Source organism: Schistocerca serialis, chromosome 7 (genome assembly GCF_023864345.2).
Source record: "Schistocerca serialis cubense isolate TAMUIC-IGC-003099 chromosome 7, iqSchSeri2.2, whole genome shotgun sequence".
In the NCBI taxonomy this organism is placed as follows: Eukaryota; Metazoa; Arthropoda; class Insecta; order Orthoptera; family Acrididae; genus Schistocerca; species Schistocerca serialis.
The window spans coordinates 298,912,274-298,929,528 of record NC_064644.1 but is presented as its reverse complement, the minus strand read 5'-3'; the positions used below and the strand labels follow the sequence as shown (position 1 = coordinate 298,929,528).

Below are 17,255 nucleotides of genomic sequence, written 5' to 3'. Positions count from 1 at the left end.
TGGAAATGGAAAAAAGAACACATTGACACCGGTGTGTCAGACCCACCATACTTGCTCCGGACACTGCGAGAGGGCTGTACAAGCAATGATCACACGCACGGCACAGCGGACACACCAGGAACCGCGGTGTTGGCCGTCGAATGGCGCTAGCTGCGCAGCATTTGTGCACCGCCGCCGTCAGTGTCAGCCAGTTTGCCGTGGCATACGGAGCTCCATCGCAGTCTTTAACACTGGTAGCATGCCGCGACAGCGTGGACGTGAACCGTATGTACAGTTGACGGACTTTGAGCGAGAGCGTATAGTGGGCATGCGGGAGGCCGGGTGGACGTACCGCCGAATTGCTCAATACGTGGGGCGTGAGGTCTCAACAGTACATCGATGTTGTCGCCAGTGGTCGGCGGAAGGTGCACGTGCCCGTCGACCAGGGACCGGACCGCAGCGACGCACGGATGCACGCCAAGACCGTAGGATCCTACGCAGTGCCGTAGGGGACCGCACCGCCACTTCCCAGCAAATTAGGGACACTGTTGCTCCTGGGGTATCGGCGAGGACCATTCGCAACCGTCTCCATGAAGCTGGGCTACGGTCCCGCACACCGTTAGGCCGTCTTCCGCTCACGCCCCAACATCGTGCAGCTCGCCTCCAGTGGTGTCGCGACAGGCGTGAACGGAGGGACGAATGGAGACGTGTCGTCTTCAGCGATGAGAGTCGCTTCTGCCTTGGTGCCAATGATGGTCGTATGCGTGTTTGGCGCCGTGCAGGTGAGCGCCACAATCAGGACTGCATACGACCGAGGCACACAGGGCCAACACCCGGCATCATGGTGTGGGGAGCAATGTCCTACACTGGCCGTACACCACTGGTGATCGTCGAGGGGACACTGAATAGTGCACGGTACATCCAAACCGTCATCGAACCCATCGTTCTACCATTCCTAGACCGGCAAGGGAACTTGCTGTTCCAACAGGACAATGCACGTCCGCATGTATCCCGTGCCACCCAACGTGCTCTAGAAGGTGTAAGTCAACTACCCTGGCCAGCAAGATCTCCGGATCTGTCCCCCATTGAGCATGTTTGGGACTGGATGAAGCGTCGTCTCACGCGGTCTGCACGTCCAGCACGAACGCTGGTCCAACTGAGGCGCCAGGTGGAAATGGCATGGCAAGCCGTTCCACAGGACTACATCCAGCATCTCTACGATCGTCTCCATGGGAGAATAGCAGCCTGCATTGCTGCGAAAGGTGGATATACACTGTACTAGTGCCGACATTGTGCATGCTCTGTTGCCTGTGTCTATGTGCCTGTGGTTCTGTCAGTGTGATCATGTGATGTATCTGACCCCAGGAATGTGTCAATAAAGTTTCCCCTTCCTGGGACAATGAATTCACGGTGTTCTTATTTCAATTTCCAGGAGTGTATTTAAACAAAAACCACCATCTCTATCTATAAAGTTACTTCTAATGTAATTTCAACAGCTTCCATAATAACTCTCTCCCAACAGCTGGAAGTGCATGCCAGAATTTCCGTGTTGTTATATTCTATAGGATGACCAGTGCCAAGACAATGTTCCGCAATGACAGATTTGCTCAGCTGTTGTGTGTGTGTCCCGCTTATTCTCAGTACACTGTTCCTCCACAGTCCTGATAGTCTGAGCAATATGTGACAGGCCACAACTGCAAGGAATACATAAACACCCACCTCACACACACCAAGATCATCGTTTATGAACCCTAAAAGGACCCTGATCTTAGATGGTGGTCAAAAAACATACTTCATATCGTATTTCCACAAAATACGACCAACCCTGTTAACTATATCCATTTTGACGAAAGATGACTTCATGACAGGCTAACTGAGTTGCACACACACATAGGATCTTAAATGATATGGGCCCTGTGAAGAAAGGTACGAAGTACCCCTTCATCTTGACCCAGATGGTGAAAACTGTCAGCATGCAGACACAATTCAGTGTCAGTTGGCTTCCTATAAATGACATGCCCCCAACATACCACCCGCCTTCTTCCTGACGAACACATCTAGGAAAGGAAGACAGCCATCCTTTTCCACCTCCATCATGAAACGAATATTCAGGTGGATTGAATTCAGGTGTTTAAGAGTTTTAGAAACTCCTTCACATTCTCAGTGCCACGACGGCAAACAAGAAGAGTACCGTCTAAATATCTGAAAAAACACACAGGCTTCAAAGCTGCCTGCTCTTAGGCACATTTCTCAAAAACTTTAATTTAAACAAATTGGCATTAATAGGCGATAATTAGCTTTGCATTGCTACTCCATCTGTCTGCTCTTATTGGGTCACTGAATATAAAGTAAGTGGAAGTCAAAACATTTCGAAACAGGTTTTTTTATTCACCACCAAACTAAACTCGATCAACTGTAATGAATCAGACCAAGGAACACAAGTGAAGAGAGAGACCACGTCATGACTTACTAGAATATCAGTGTCAATCAAACACATTCCCTCTATCAACAACAGAAATCCGGGTTCTTAATGCAATGATCACACAAAAGTACTATAAGGCTCAACAGAGTAGCAATGTGTTTTATACACGATATGTCAGAGCACCAATGTTACTCACAATCTGACGAAGAGGAACACCTTCATTGTGGACCTTAGGGAGGCTGTGTTACTTTAGCATTGTATACAGGAGGAGAAACTAAGGTCTTAATTACTACAAAAGTGCTTGTGACGGTGTCCCGAGATATGCACGCTGTGTTATTAGTGGACTTTGTCGAACATGAGATCACTGTGAATGCTGCAGTCATGACATTAACACTGTTAGTGTCAAACTTCTACATGACAATGCTCGCCCCCCCCCCCCCCCCCCCAGCCTCCTCCCAGTCACTGCTCCTGTTCATGAGAAATTTGGGTGGGAGGTGTTCCAGCAACCACTATACCGTCCAGACTTTGCACCATCAGACTACCATCTGTCTAGTCCCATGAAGAAAACACTGATTGGCCAATGCTTTGCAACAGATGTGGAAGTGAAATCAGGGTCTGCAGATGACTATACTCTGACCGAACAGTCTTTTACAAACAGGGCGTATTGAAACTGATACCACAAAGGGAGAAAAGTATTAATGTTGTTGACTATGTAGGAATGTAAGTGAAAGAAGTACGTTCATTTTTGCTCTGTTATCGGGAAACTTTTTCGTAACAAAATTATTGGTGTTACCTTCTGATCTTCCCACTTAACATTGTTTGGAGAAACAATTGTGAATCATTTTTTGTAGGCCAGATGAAAATGAATTCACCAGAAGTATTTTAATGAAAACACATTATTCTGTAAAGATACCGTTGAAAACACGTATACAGAAAAATCCACAGAATATGGGGCCATTTCCAAGTACCTTCAGAATTTCATATGACATCTACGCAACAACTAGAACACATACAGAAAATGACAACTATCAGTATACAGCCTATCTCCAAATTTCGATTTCTTAATGTGTGCTGTGTTTTAGTTGCACTAGGAGGCAGAATGTCAGAAGGTGTAGACAATTCATCTGCTCCATAGTGTCGCATCAAATTAGTTTGCATGTGCAGGCAGGCAATCCAATGAACAGGTTTCCAAAAAAGAGCTGCTGAGACACTTTCCCAGGCAATTTGTGTCAGCAACTGTAATGGCTTATGTACATGTTGACACAAACAGGACCCTTATTGAAACACCTGTAATGAAAATTAAATATTTGTAAAGATGCTCTATTCACCAGTATGTCGGTATCTTCCATGCATCTCTCAGTTTACATGCAGTCATCATCTGAAATCTTGAGGTACTTATGAATAATCATGCATACAGGATGACCCACAAAGAATAGTGAATATTCCAGGATATGACAGGAACGATCACTCAAACCATGGGCTCTGAAATGCATACCTTAAGAGCTGTGAGCACTTGTTCAATAGCTGTGTAGCACAGTAGCAAAGATGAATAAGTGGTCACAGCTCTCAAGGTACGCATTTTGGAGCCCATGTTGACCACACTTGTTAGCTTTGACCTTTCATCCTGGGACACCCTGTACAGTTAAAATACACAAATAAACTCACACTGCACATTTACCCACGAAATACTTACTTTCTCATCACCATTGCGGCAGAGGGTCACTTTCACTTCAGGGTGTGTTGGTTTACAAGGAATGACAATGTCCTGATACTGTATACCATGTATTGGTGCAAAGACTATGTCACTATATGTAAGCAGGTTCTTCGTATCTGTGGCAACAAAATAATACATGTATCTCATTAAGTAGTACAAAGCAAAAGATGACAGTTAAATGTGGGAGTTCATTATCCATCACAGACAGATATTTCTAATGAAAGTAACATATGCATATAACGAAGAAAATAAATGAACTTTTCCTTAAAGGAGTGCAGGTGCTGCAGGATATCCAGGAGAGTTTCTGTTTAGTTTGGAAAGAAGGGGAGAGTTACTGGCAGAACTGAATATGTGATGATGGGCAATGAGACATGCCTGGATAGCAGCTGATACGAGCTTCTCCATGATAGGCAAGGATGTAAATTCAAGGAGCCACATTTCAGTCCTGGTCTGATACAGTTTTTGCATGTCATGTAGTTGCACTAAGTATCACTGTAATGCCAGGTTCCTTTTTTCTAGTCTTACTATTATGAAGAAAGAAAGTTTCACACAAGTAAAGGGAGTGACAAAACAATAATAGATGCAGAACAAAACATTAGATACAACATATGAGATAAATATTTGAATGGGAATTAAGAAATGAAGTGCAACTGGATAAAAGCAGTGATTAGGCAGTTATTGTACAACATCATTAGAAAATTATAATTAAGTAAGCTGAAAGTAAAGATATTCTGCAACAACTGATTTAAGTTAGACACTAGCAAAATTCAACTAACTAGTAAGTTTCTTTCTGTGAAAGTGTTAATCTTGTGATAATGACAAAATAAACTGCCAATATCCTGCTATCATACTACTTGGGGCAAGAACAACAAGCTTACCAATGAGTGGGAGCGCAGAAAATTAGCTGGACCAAAAGTAGAAAATGATTTTGTAGTAGACCTGAATGAATTCTTGTTGCTTCCGTAACGATAGAAAAGGTGGTGATGTCTCCACATAAATATTTTATTGTGGAGAGTAAAAACTATTGTTTTCCTGCAACCCGCAGTTTAGCTTAACTTGTCAGATGCATAGCGATTGCACCCGAGCATGCTTCCTTATGATAAACCAGTATACTTGCCAAAGGGATATGACATTGACTATTTTTCTAACATGTATGAATACAAAGCCTTGAAGCTTCAAAACTGGTCACAAATTCATTCTGCTTAAAACTGATATGTAATGTCTTCAGCTTAGACACTACACAAGAGTTGCTTCTTAATACGTGAAATCCTAATCACAAGCACATAAACAACACAAAACAATAGAAAAATTTATATTTGTGGCGACTTCAGTCAAACGTGACGTTGCATCAAGCATTTACCATGTATCTCATTATGAGCAGATTGCCACCTACTGTTATTCAATTTTTTAAGAAGCCATTTTTATCAGTTGGCATAACAAAACTCCTCACCCCCTCCCCCTCCCCCCGCCCAAGAAAATAAGCCTGATTAAATTCTTATCTAGTATTCCCGTACTTAAAACCATAGTTAAAAGTGCAATTTAAACTAATGACCCCATAACAATAACTAGTTTACTGATGAAGGCTGTAACCGAAAGCTTTGTGTTTCTTAATTGTGCCTGTTTACAACTTAACATGTCTTCTTTACGGTAAGTTGCGATCTGCCTTTTTCCTACACTATAGGGATTGAATCTCTGTATTTACACTCCGGAACTTATTCACAGAGACAACAAGCCACATGTGTACAGACGCTGACTCCTTGGGGTCTGAGGGGGCCCGAACCTACTCAAAAATTCGTTTCGGTGGTGGGGGAGGGCGGAGCCCCTCATTAATTTAAGAAAATTATTAGTTATATTATGCTCTGTGAAATTGCAAAATTGTGTTGGAATTTTTTATTTTCCTTGATTGACTATAGTTACCATTTAAAACATATTCAGTAATGAGTTAAAACAAATAATTATTACGATAATAAGCAGGTTAACTGAAAATGAGTACTATGAATCATGATAGTGGTACGGAGCTGCGAGCACACTTACAATTTGTCCCGGTGCGCGAACCTTCGGGTAAAGTCTGAGGCCAGCGGGCCAGTGCTGCAACTGTGGCGACATCAAAAGGACTGGAGTAGAGGCGCCTGGAACCCTCCGCCTCGTGTCGCCTTGACGCTTCGAGACATTATAACACTGTAGCTATATAAAGCCCACCCTGCTGTTGCAGTCATTCCATGTGGACAGTTTCGTTCAGTGCATGCTGCGGACGTGTTTAGTGTTCCGACTTCAGTGTCTAGTGGACTATTTTATATGACTATATTTTATTCGTTTTCTTTAGTCTCTTAGTGCATTGTGAATTAGGTTTGGAATGGATAAATTTGTTACCACAAAGGTGTGCTCAGAAGTAGTTGATACTGCAAGTCAACCTCCAACAATTATTGTGTCATGAATTGCTTTGTCACCTTCAGGTGAGAACCGTTCACAGCCGAAACCTGGACAATCCAGTAAGGGAAGATCATTTCAGAAGTCTTGGTTGATCAAATATACGTAGCTAGAATATGAAGCATCTACTGAACAACTTTTTTGCAAAACCTGCAACGAGGCAGATGCTAAAAATCTATTACAATCTTCTTCGAAAAAAGAAGATGCATTTACTTCCATAGGGTTTTCTAACAGGAGAAAGGCTTTGGAAAAATTATATCTCCATGAAAATACATTTACGCACAAAGGTGTTCTGAAACTAAGTTCTATCACTAACCGAAGTGTGGTCTTCCAATTGAATGAACAGTTAGATAGTGATACGAAGAAAGGCCTTTTAGCTCTTGAGACAATTTTTACTACCATGCAATTTCTATGCTGACAAGGACCAGCATGAAGATGTAAACTCAAAATTTTTTCAATTGTTGGAAGTCAAAGAATGACATACCTGAGTTTAAAGATTAGTTAGCGCTCAGGGAAAAGTGGACGTCCCACCATATTCAAAATGAGATAATTGATCTACTAGGAAAGTCTGTTTTGAGAAAGGTATGGGCTTCAATCAAGAAGACTGAACATTTTTCTATCATGGTTGATGAAACAAGTGATTCTTCGATTCACAAACAAGTGTCATTTTGTATTCATACTGTCGATGATTACTCAATCATCAATGAAGACTTTATTGGCTTATATGAGATGCCCAACACTGAATCACAAACTCTGTTTAGTACTATAAAAGATGTTTTTGCTTGTCTTGATTTGTCAATGCATAACTTAAGAAGACAGTGTTCTTATGGTGCCTCAAATATGAAAGCTAAGTTCAAAGGACTAAAAAAGAGTTTTGGATGTACAACCAAAAGCACGTTATGTGCACTGCACTGCTCACAGTTTAGACTTGGCAGTTGTAGACAGTCTCCACCATCTTACATCTAATGAGGGATATTACGGCTTTAGCCAAGGACTTGATAAACACCGTAACAGAATCCAACAAAAGCATGGGACATTTCAGAAGCGTACGCTGAGAGAGCGCCAACGGCCAAGCTGGTCTATGACCTCTTTGCCTAACTCTATGGACTATGCGAGCTAGTATCTTAAGAATACAGAAAAACTTTGAAGAACTTCTCAAGCTTTTTGAAACATTTTCTGCAGAGGACAAAACAGAGGCAGGTTACAAATGTGCAGGATACCTTGAGTCAATGATACAATTCAAGAGTCATTTCTTTTTACATCTTTATTGCCATGCAGTGAAGCTCACCTAAGTGGTGTTGATCTGGAAAAAATATATGAGGGCTTGATTTGTATATTCAATGTAACATGTGATAGTTCTGAACACTTTTGGGAATTGTGTTTAAAAGAAAAACCTTCACAAGTTGATGAGCCTTCCCTTCCTCGGAATCTAAGTATACCAAAGAAGTATGAAAACAACAAAGCCAGCTCACTGCACTCTTTCAAAACCCCAAAGGAATTCTACAAAGCTATTTACATTGAAGCTTGGGAAACAGTGCAATCTTGCACTACTGAGCGGTTTGCTTCAACCGGACTCGCACAGGTCATTGCAGTAAGAGTGCTTGCTTTTAGTAAACAGAGGTGAAACAAATCTGGAAAAATCAACTAAGTTTTTCAAAAATGATGCAGACATTGAGAAACTGTGCTTACACTTGAATATGTTAGCCGATATCGCTATAAAAAACAACTGGTCTTAAAAACCATGCATGATGTAAGAAAGTACATTACACAAGAGCCTGAAGCTGAAGAAATGTTATGTGAAGTAGTGAAGTGCATTAAGCTTCTTCATGTAGTTCCAATCATGACAGCAACAGCAGAACGGTCATTTAGCGCCCTTAGACGTCTGAGGTCGTATCTCCAATCAACAATGGGACAGAAGCAATTGAACAACTTGGCTGTTCTTCATGCCCACCGGGACGTTTTGGATAAATTGGATATCCGACCAGTCAGCAGCAACTTCATATTCAGTAATCCAGTCAGATGGTCGACATTTGCAACTTTCTAAAGACACTCTAGCCCTAATAATGGCATTTAGAGCAATATTAAAAATATTTATAAAATGGATAATTAAATACATACATAATGTTAAATTTTCAGTTTCGAAATATTAGTACTAGTTTAGTACTGTGTTACTATTAGGGTGTAAAACCCAATTAAAACCCTCTATTTACATACTTTTTTACTGAAAGTATTAGCCATACTGTATTAACTGCATTAATTGTATTAAAGCATTAGCTTTAAGATATTGTTTTTATTTGATGAACTCTGAGCCTTATTCAAAGCAAGCTTAAATTAGCTATTTCACTTCTTAAAGTGTTATTACTGTGCGACAGCAATATTTTATGTTTTATTCTTTTAATGATAGTTTAGGATTTATTTAAATATATTTTCAGTCTTGAGAGAGCTATATATTCACTGTTCTGCAATAGTCTAAAATCATGATTATTACTGTAAATTAAATTAGCTTTATATGAGAATACTGTGTGTGTTATGTTTTGTTTCTTTTTTCAAAGCCACAAAATGTGTCAGGCTTGTCGAGTTTCCCGCAGTGTTGAGTTATCGAGAGTCAAATTTTTGGGGTTCCAATGCTGATCATATGACTCTAAAATGCTTAAAAACTCACTATTTTTCATCTAAAATTTAGAAAATTTCTCAGGGCAAGACCCCCAGTATGCCCGCCCCCAACCACCTCAATATTTTTTGTAAGTAGGTGCCCCTGCACATGTGTAGTAGTATTCATGCACTGAAACTAAGCAGTTAATAAGCCAACAACTTTACTTTGACATTCTCTTCTCACCTTTCACATACAAGTATATAGATGTATTTTTCTCACTGTTATTATCGAATGAACAATGGTAATATCCAACATCCTTATATGTTATATCTGTCAACTGAACTGACGATATGTATTTTCCATCCCTCCAAGTCGTACGTATGTTGGGTTCACTGTCCTAGAAGCAGAAAAACAGATATAATTAATAGCCTTTTAGCACCAGAAGGTTAGAGCTGGCACCAGACTCACTGGCACATGTTTTGTAAACATGGCAATATCCCATCACAGTGATATGTACAGTAACTTAATACATAATATAAATACATACACACACAGTGTAATAAGAATATATTGACAAATTCTGAGGTGTTATACATTATGTCTTAAGGAACAGATTGATGAGGATAGTAATGCCTCGAAACAGCATTCACATACACTAAAGACCACTTGATGTACAGGGGAAACATCTGCTGTCAGGACACTCCTTCAGCAGCCAACAGGAGTCATAACCCTGATAAACTGTGGGTCACATTGTACCTGACAGGGCATTAGTTGGTGTGAAACACATCTGTTCCTGTCACAAAACAATAGAAGTCACAAAGACCAACGCATGTGTCATTGTTACAACTCATATTTGCTGGCGATAGAGTGGTCTAGGTGCAAGGTTTCATCCCCTGTAACTTCAAAGCGCTGTAAATTCTGAGAAAAGCGGAGATACATACATACATACATACATACATACATACATACACACACACACACACACACACACAAAAACGAGAACATAACCCTGTTGAGTTGCGCAGAACAATATCGCTCCCCTGAGGTAGCTCAACTAATCTCTCTGGACCTGCAGTTAGTTTGCTCTGATCGATGTTTGTGACTGCATGCTTGTATAAGACAGTAAAATATTTTTGTATGGAATCTTATGACCCGTTAGTTGTTGTCATACATAAGTACTACACAAGTTCCATATTTCCGACACGTACATACACCACCACCACCACCACCACCACCACCACCACCACCACCACCACCTCCTCCTCCCCCTCCCCCCCCCCCTATCAATGTGTATAAGTTCCTTCCCCACGTCACTCTTCTTATCTCCCCCATCCTCCTCTGGATGGCATTTTCCGCATGAATGTTCAGCAGAGCATTGTGTAAAAATTTGTAGTATATTGGTCAAGGGCTTTTAGAGACTTTCAGTAACGTTTTCCCTTTACATATTACATTTGCATTTATATACATTATATACAGACAAAACTGTCAAACTCTTTTTTGTTATCAAAGCATGCGACATCAGTTATGTCAAACTGAACGCAGTTTTTTTAATCATCATTCCAAAACTACCATTACCATCCTCCTCAAGTGATGATCTTTCACAACTGATTTTAATTTCCGACTTTCCTGTTGGAGATCTACAATTTTGTTTCATATAAACCTTTGACAACAACCAACACAAAAACAAAAAAAAAACAAAAAAACAACCAAATTGGTCCAGCCGTTCTCCGGTGGTGGTCTTTCATACATGCTGCAATTTATTTCTATATCTATATCAATGTGAACGTTCATACATACAGTATGGGCCTCCAGCACAGATAAAACTGACTCAACATACGATCACCAGATGTCAGAAGCATGAAAAAATCCTACAAACTCAAAATCGAGGATTATGTGCTCTAGGCCCTTATAGTTCTCAGCGCCTCATGTACAAACTAATGTACTAAAGCTATAACGACTGCTCAAAGAATCAATTCAATGTATTTTGATGTCATTTTAAAGCATTTCCAGTTCCTTAGCCAATCTCCTTCAGCCTGCCTTTAAGCAAAACGTTTGTTAGACACATGAAATTAACCCACAGATGGGAATATGAACAACCATCGGCTGTATAATGGAATGACAACTGCTAATACATTTGATGTATTTCGTAACGACTGTAGTCGCCACACTGCCCTTCTCTTCGGACAAAAACGCATCCATCGTACTTCAGAACAACCCAGGCACTACAATATCGTATTTGTTGAACTTTTTCGAGAAATAGTCTCAAGAGTGACCTCTGGGTATTTTGTATTTTTTGATTGGTACCACAAGCTGCGATGGCCTCAGATATCAACCAGGAATAAACATGGGCAATAAGAAGAAAAAAAAAGGCAAATTAACACATCGATCATCGTTCTAGTGGCAATAACTGTTTTTGGCTTCTTCGGTGCCCTGTAATCAGCCATTGTTCACTTCCATAATTGTTGTTTGCAGTTAGAATTTATTCACCTTTGAATTTATTCACCTTCATTACCATAAGTACAACACACACTTCCTTGGTAGCTGTGCGCTTCAACAGTGGGTTTCATTCCCAGGAACTTCAGAAGTATCATGTTTGCCAACATCGTAGCCTTTGTTGCTTCTATCTGTGATATAATTCGCCTATGGTACCTCGCAAATTTAGGAAACAGTTGTTTGGTCGTATTACTCTGAAGGTTATTGCTGAGATAAACTCGTTCGAATGCCTTTTTTAGTTTTTCTTTTCAGTAATTGCAGTTGCATACAAGAGTGTTCTTAATGGGGATTTAAAGACAGTAGCTTTGGCTTTACATACTACTAAATCGATATGGGCGTTTGTGCGCAAAATAAAATAAAAAATAAAATAAAATAAAAAATTAATTTAAAAATCTAGATTTTAGCTTACCGAAATGTTGGGATAATTCCAGCTTATGGACGCATCGCCCTCGCATGTTATTGTATAATTTTCACCGGGATTTACAACAACTTCTGAGAGAGTCGTAGACGTTATCGCAGGAGAACCGCTGAGTCCATGTGCTGAATCCAACAGCCCTGCAAGGCAAAAAATAATGTTAATTTCCACCAACTTAAATTGAACACTGCTATGCTTGTTTTAATATCATACTAAAGACACAAAAACAAGCAATTACTTTTTAACATCAACACAGAAACTCAATGAACTGGCATCTGAAATACTGTACCTCAAATTTCCCAAATGAAGCGTTTGACTCCTATTCATTCGTTTGAAAGCAACTGTTTCCATGTGAAAATGTAAGGAAAAAGCACATTCCAGTTATGGATGAAGAACTGATTTCAGCTTCATTGAAGCCTATTTCGCTTTTCCTATAGTTCACTACTCTGAATCAAAACATGTCTTCACTTGACAATTTGTTTCCATGTCCAAACCGGTTGTACGTTATCAGTAGTACATTTGGAGACTTAGATACTCATGAAACAACTAGACATACGATAAAATCTTCTCATGTGATGGCTACCTTGTCGCACTGTTTCGATGAGTTTCGAACCCATTATCTTCAGGTGAAGATGAAGGGTACGAGGCTTACTGAAAGTTTGCAACAAGATCGCGCCATTGCTCGGCCGATCACCTGACAAGATTTTACCACTGGAATACAACACGAAAGCCTGCAGCGTCACATATAAAACTAGACTCATGAATAAACTTTTTAACTTCTAAACGTAATGGAGTAATACTACGGGGAAATAATTTAAATGTTTAGCGCATACCCACTCAAAAGCAGTACTTTTAAATTCCTTGCCATTTCATACAGCCTTGCTTTCCCTCAATAACTTACCAATGGCAGCGTTGCCATTGATATTTTTATGCACGTACACTTTGAGACTGCAAACCCACTAGTGCATACTTTTAGTTAAACCATGAGAGTAATAAATGAGAAAAAATTTGAAGAATTCGAAATGTAATTGCGAAATACAGACTGAAAATAGTTTAGAACTCATCTGGCGTTGATGAAAAGCATAACCGGAATGTCCTCTGTAACACAGCCTTATTCTACTTACAAGGGAACCTCCCCATCACACCCTCCTCAGTTTTAGTTATAATTTGGCACAGTGGATAGGCCTTGAAAAACTGAACACAGATCAATCGATAAAACAGGAATAAGTTGTGTGGAACTATGAAAAAATAAGCAAAATATACAAACTGAGTAGTCCATGGGCAACATCAAGGATGACATGGGCACAGGAAGCGCCGTGGTCCCGTGGTTAGCGTGAACAGCTGCGGAACAAGAGGTCCTTACTTCAAGTCTTCCCTCCAGTAAAAAGTTAAAACTTTTATTTTCAGACAATTATCAGAGTTCAGGTACTCACACCTAATCAATTTCGCTCTCCAGAATTCCAGGACATGTTCAGATTTGCTTGGACATATGCAGGATTTGACGATCTACACACGGAAAAATTTGAAAACGTTAAAAACATATGTTTTGACAGAGCACACAGAAAACTGTGCGACTGTGAAACTGTTGCATTCATTTGTTGCAGTTTATGTGACACACTCTTGTGTTTTCATCACTTTTTTGGGAGTGATTACCACATCCACAAGAAAACCTAAATCGGACAAGGTAGAAGAATCTTTTTACCCATTCGCCAAGTGTGCAAGTTAGGTGGGTCGACAACATATTCCTGTCATGTGACGCACATGCCGTCACCAGTGACGTATAGAACATATCAGACGTGTTTTCCTGGATCAAATGTTTTCGGTTCCCATTGGAGAGGCACGTCCTTTCGTCTACTAATCGCACGGTTTTGCGGTGCGGTCGCAAAACACAGACACTAAACTTATTACAGTGAACAGAGACGTCAATGAACGAACGGACAGATCATAACTTTGCAAAAATAAAGTAAGTAAACTTTTCGCTCGAGGGTAGACTTGAACCAAGGACCTCTCGCTCGCAGCTGCTCACGCTAACCACAGGACCACGGCGCTTCCTGTGCGCGTACCATCTTTGATTTTGCCTATGTTGCCCATGGACTACTCTGTGTATTTTGCTCATTTTTCCATAGTTCCACATAACTTCTTCCTGTTTTCTCGACTGATCTGTGTTCAGTTTTTCAAGGCCTATCCACTGTGCCAACTTATAACTAAATCTGAGGGGGGTGCGATGGGGAGGTTCCCTTGTTAGCAAACTGCTGTCCTAAAAAGTTTGCTAGGTAAGTAGATTAAATGCTACCGAGTCCTAGATTACAGAAAATATCAGGATTCACTCAAAATGAGCATCGAGGGACACAGATGGTTATGAGTCGTCCCGCAAATTTCGTTGCAAATCAGGGTATCATAATGTATTTTCAAGAACAATATTGTTATTTCCTCCAGCAGCATGATAAGAATTATTGGGGACATATCAAGAAAAACAGGAAGAACGAATCTGGAAACTAAAGAGTATTTCTATGAATGTACATAGTAAACTTAACAAAGATATCCCCAAAATTGTCGACTCTTTCAAAAATGTTGGAAGGTAAACAGAATATAATTTAGGTTGGTACACGTTCTTAGAAGATAGTCCACAGCAGAGTTTCAAAACAAGCTTAATAAATTTTAGCTGTTTCAACAATTAATTATTAGTCGACTTACGCTGACCAGCAGTTAATTTTCCATAGCAAAACTCCAAGGCACGGTGGCGTTCGAAACACTGGTTGAATTTATTTGGTAAATCGAATGTGTGTTGCATGGACGAAGCAAGCGGCAGACTGACAAGCGATAATGCTGGAGAGACTGCCTGCGAGTTGCTGCAGGTGTGCACACATGATCGCAGCAACCGATCGCACGAGTCACGATCTGCCCGCAGATCGCACTTGTATGGACAAATCGCTGCCCTGGATCGATGATTGCTTGTAATTCACAGCCAATATCGCCGCAACTTGCGCAAAAAAATTCTGAGGTAGGTCAGTCGAAGAGTAATCATTGCAGGGATACGTTGTCTTTATTACAGTTGATGGAGAGAGACAGTAAATGTCTATATTATTCAACTCTATTCTGTTCTGGATACTCTACAGTCGAAGAGACCAACTCGAGGAAACTTGCGGTAGATGAGATCCTGTCATCACGGGAAGTGGGTTTCCTCCGACACTAGTCACCACAGAAACAAATAAAGCAAAGTACTGAACACGCGTTTTGTAGACGATAGTAAAATTTTAATCCGCTATTGCCTAGTGACACTAGTAGAAACCAAGCGACAATGACCAAAAAACTGTCAGGTATATACTGAGAGGTGTGGAATGCCCTGAGGTGCCTGGATAGCCATTGCGGTGCCTCAAACAATTTTTTTTTTTTTTTTTTTTTGTAGATGATAATCTCCCAAAAGCATCTACGCAGTTCTGCTGGAGTTGTACGTTGCCTTCTATGAGATATTGGGGCGTCTCTCTAGAAGGCTCCGGACTTTTCACTGGGCACGAAACACTGCTCCAAAACATTCCTCATGACAAGATCTTGGCTGAAGACTGTTGCGAAACCTATATGAATTTACCTCATTGTTCTATAGTGCGACAAGTCTATTTTTAATCAAACTGTACGCTTAACGTCTCAGGGCTGTTGTTAATTTGAAGTATTATCCTCGTGAAGAGTGTTATTTTTGTGGGCGAAGTGGGTGCTACATTAAGTGACCAACATTCACTGACTAATATAGGAGCTTAAGTCTAGCGAACAAAACGGCTATATTGCGAACTGACGACGTGTTTAGCGTGCTAGAGCCTTTTCAAAGAGCCCCCGGAAGATAAAAACACTGTAGTTCTCTGTTAGGTCACCCCTGTAAAGGGGAAGGTCATATTGTGTACAGAAAATGCAGCCTATTTCTATTTCGTGCCGCATGATCGTCTTGAAAAACGAAGTATTTCTTAGGCTGCACAAGACCGACTCCACTAGAGGTAGATTACTGTTTAAGATCCCGTCGACGATGATGTCGTAAGCGACTGAGCAAACCTCAAAGTTTTTATTTCTTCTCCCTGAACTTCAATTTCCCATCCACATTTCTGCTTCGCTTCCTTCACAGCTTGCTCAGTGTTGTTGGTTTTCACTCCTAGGACTCGTTTGGTGCAGTTCACCACAGTACTGTATTTTTTGCAAGTCTCGAACTCCGAATAACTACTGCAATCTACACCCTTCCGAACCTAATGAATTCACCTTTTGGTCTCCCTCTACAGTTTTCACCTCCCACAATTCCCCCAGTGCTACACTGAAGAGCCTTTTATGTCTCAAAATGTCTCCTATCAACCAGTTCTTTCTTTTAGTCAAGTTGTACAACAAACTTTTTTTCTCTCTAATTCTATTCAGTGCCTCCTCCTTTGTTCTTATGATTCACCCATCTAATCTTCAGCATTCTTCCCTAGCATCATATCTCAAAAGCTTCTATTCTCGTCCTTTCTGAACTGTTTATTGTCCACGTTTCACTTCCATACAAGGCTACACTCCAAACAAATACATTCAGAGAAGACATCCTAAGAAATCTATTCGATATTAACAACTTTCTCATCTCCAGAAAAAAGAATTTTTTCTTGCCATTGCCAGTCTACGAGGGGCGTTTGAAAAGTACATGCAAAGTCCGTGAGATGGCACAACTGGCGCGTATCGAGGCCATGTTTAGTTAGTAACATCTTTGGAAATAACGCACATCAAGTTTCAGCCATATTGGTCTACTTCTTTGTGTTTGACATTCGTGTGAATCAAGGAAGTCAAGTGATTGTCAAAAAATGGACGAAAAAGAATTTCATGTGGTGATTAAACATTACTTTATGAAACGCAAAACGCCTCAGGAGACAACAGAGAAGCTTGATAAACATTACAGTGACTCTGCACCTTCGATTAGAACAGTTTATAAGTGGTTTCAAAATTTTCGGAGTGGCCATATGTGCACAAGTAATGCTGAACGTTGTGGACGAATTGTGGAGGTTACGACTCCAGAAATCATTGATAAAATCCATGATATGGTGACGGATGACGGAAGAGTTAAGGTGCATGAGATTTCTAGTGCTGTGGGCATCTCCAATGAATGGGTACATAATATTTTGCATAAACATTTGGACATGAAAAAGCTATTCGCAAGATGGGTTCCGCGACTGCTCAAGCTTGACCAAAAACGGAATCGTGTGAAGTGTTG

General features: G+C 40.6%; 1 protein-coding gene across 8 annotated transcripts in view; it reads right to left on the bottom strand.

The window, feature by feature from the left end:
* Window positions 1-17,255, bottom strand: part of LOC126412521 (vascular endothelial growth factor receptor kdr-like) — an 864,770-nt gene that overhangs the window by 174,554 nt on the left and 672,961 nt on the right. For 2 of the 8 annotated variants that reach the window (XM_050082154.1, XM_050082157.1), the window contains exon 4: window positions 4,095-4,231. The exons of 3 other annotated variants lie outside the window; for them this stretch is intronic. In XM_050082154.1, coding sequence (XP_049938111.1) covers window positions 4,095-4,231 — 137 coding nt within the window. Of the gene's footprint in view, window positions 1-4,094; window positions 4,232-9,378; window positions 9,533-9,891; window positions 10,058-12,037; window positions 12,184-17,255 lie in introns of those variants that run through there. 3 more of the 8 variants (XM_050082156.1, XM_050082158.1, XM_050082155.1) reach the window with 3 other exon arrangements.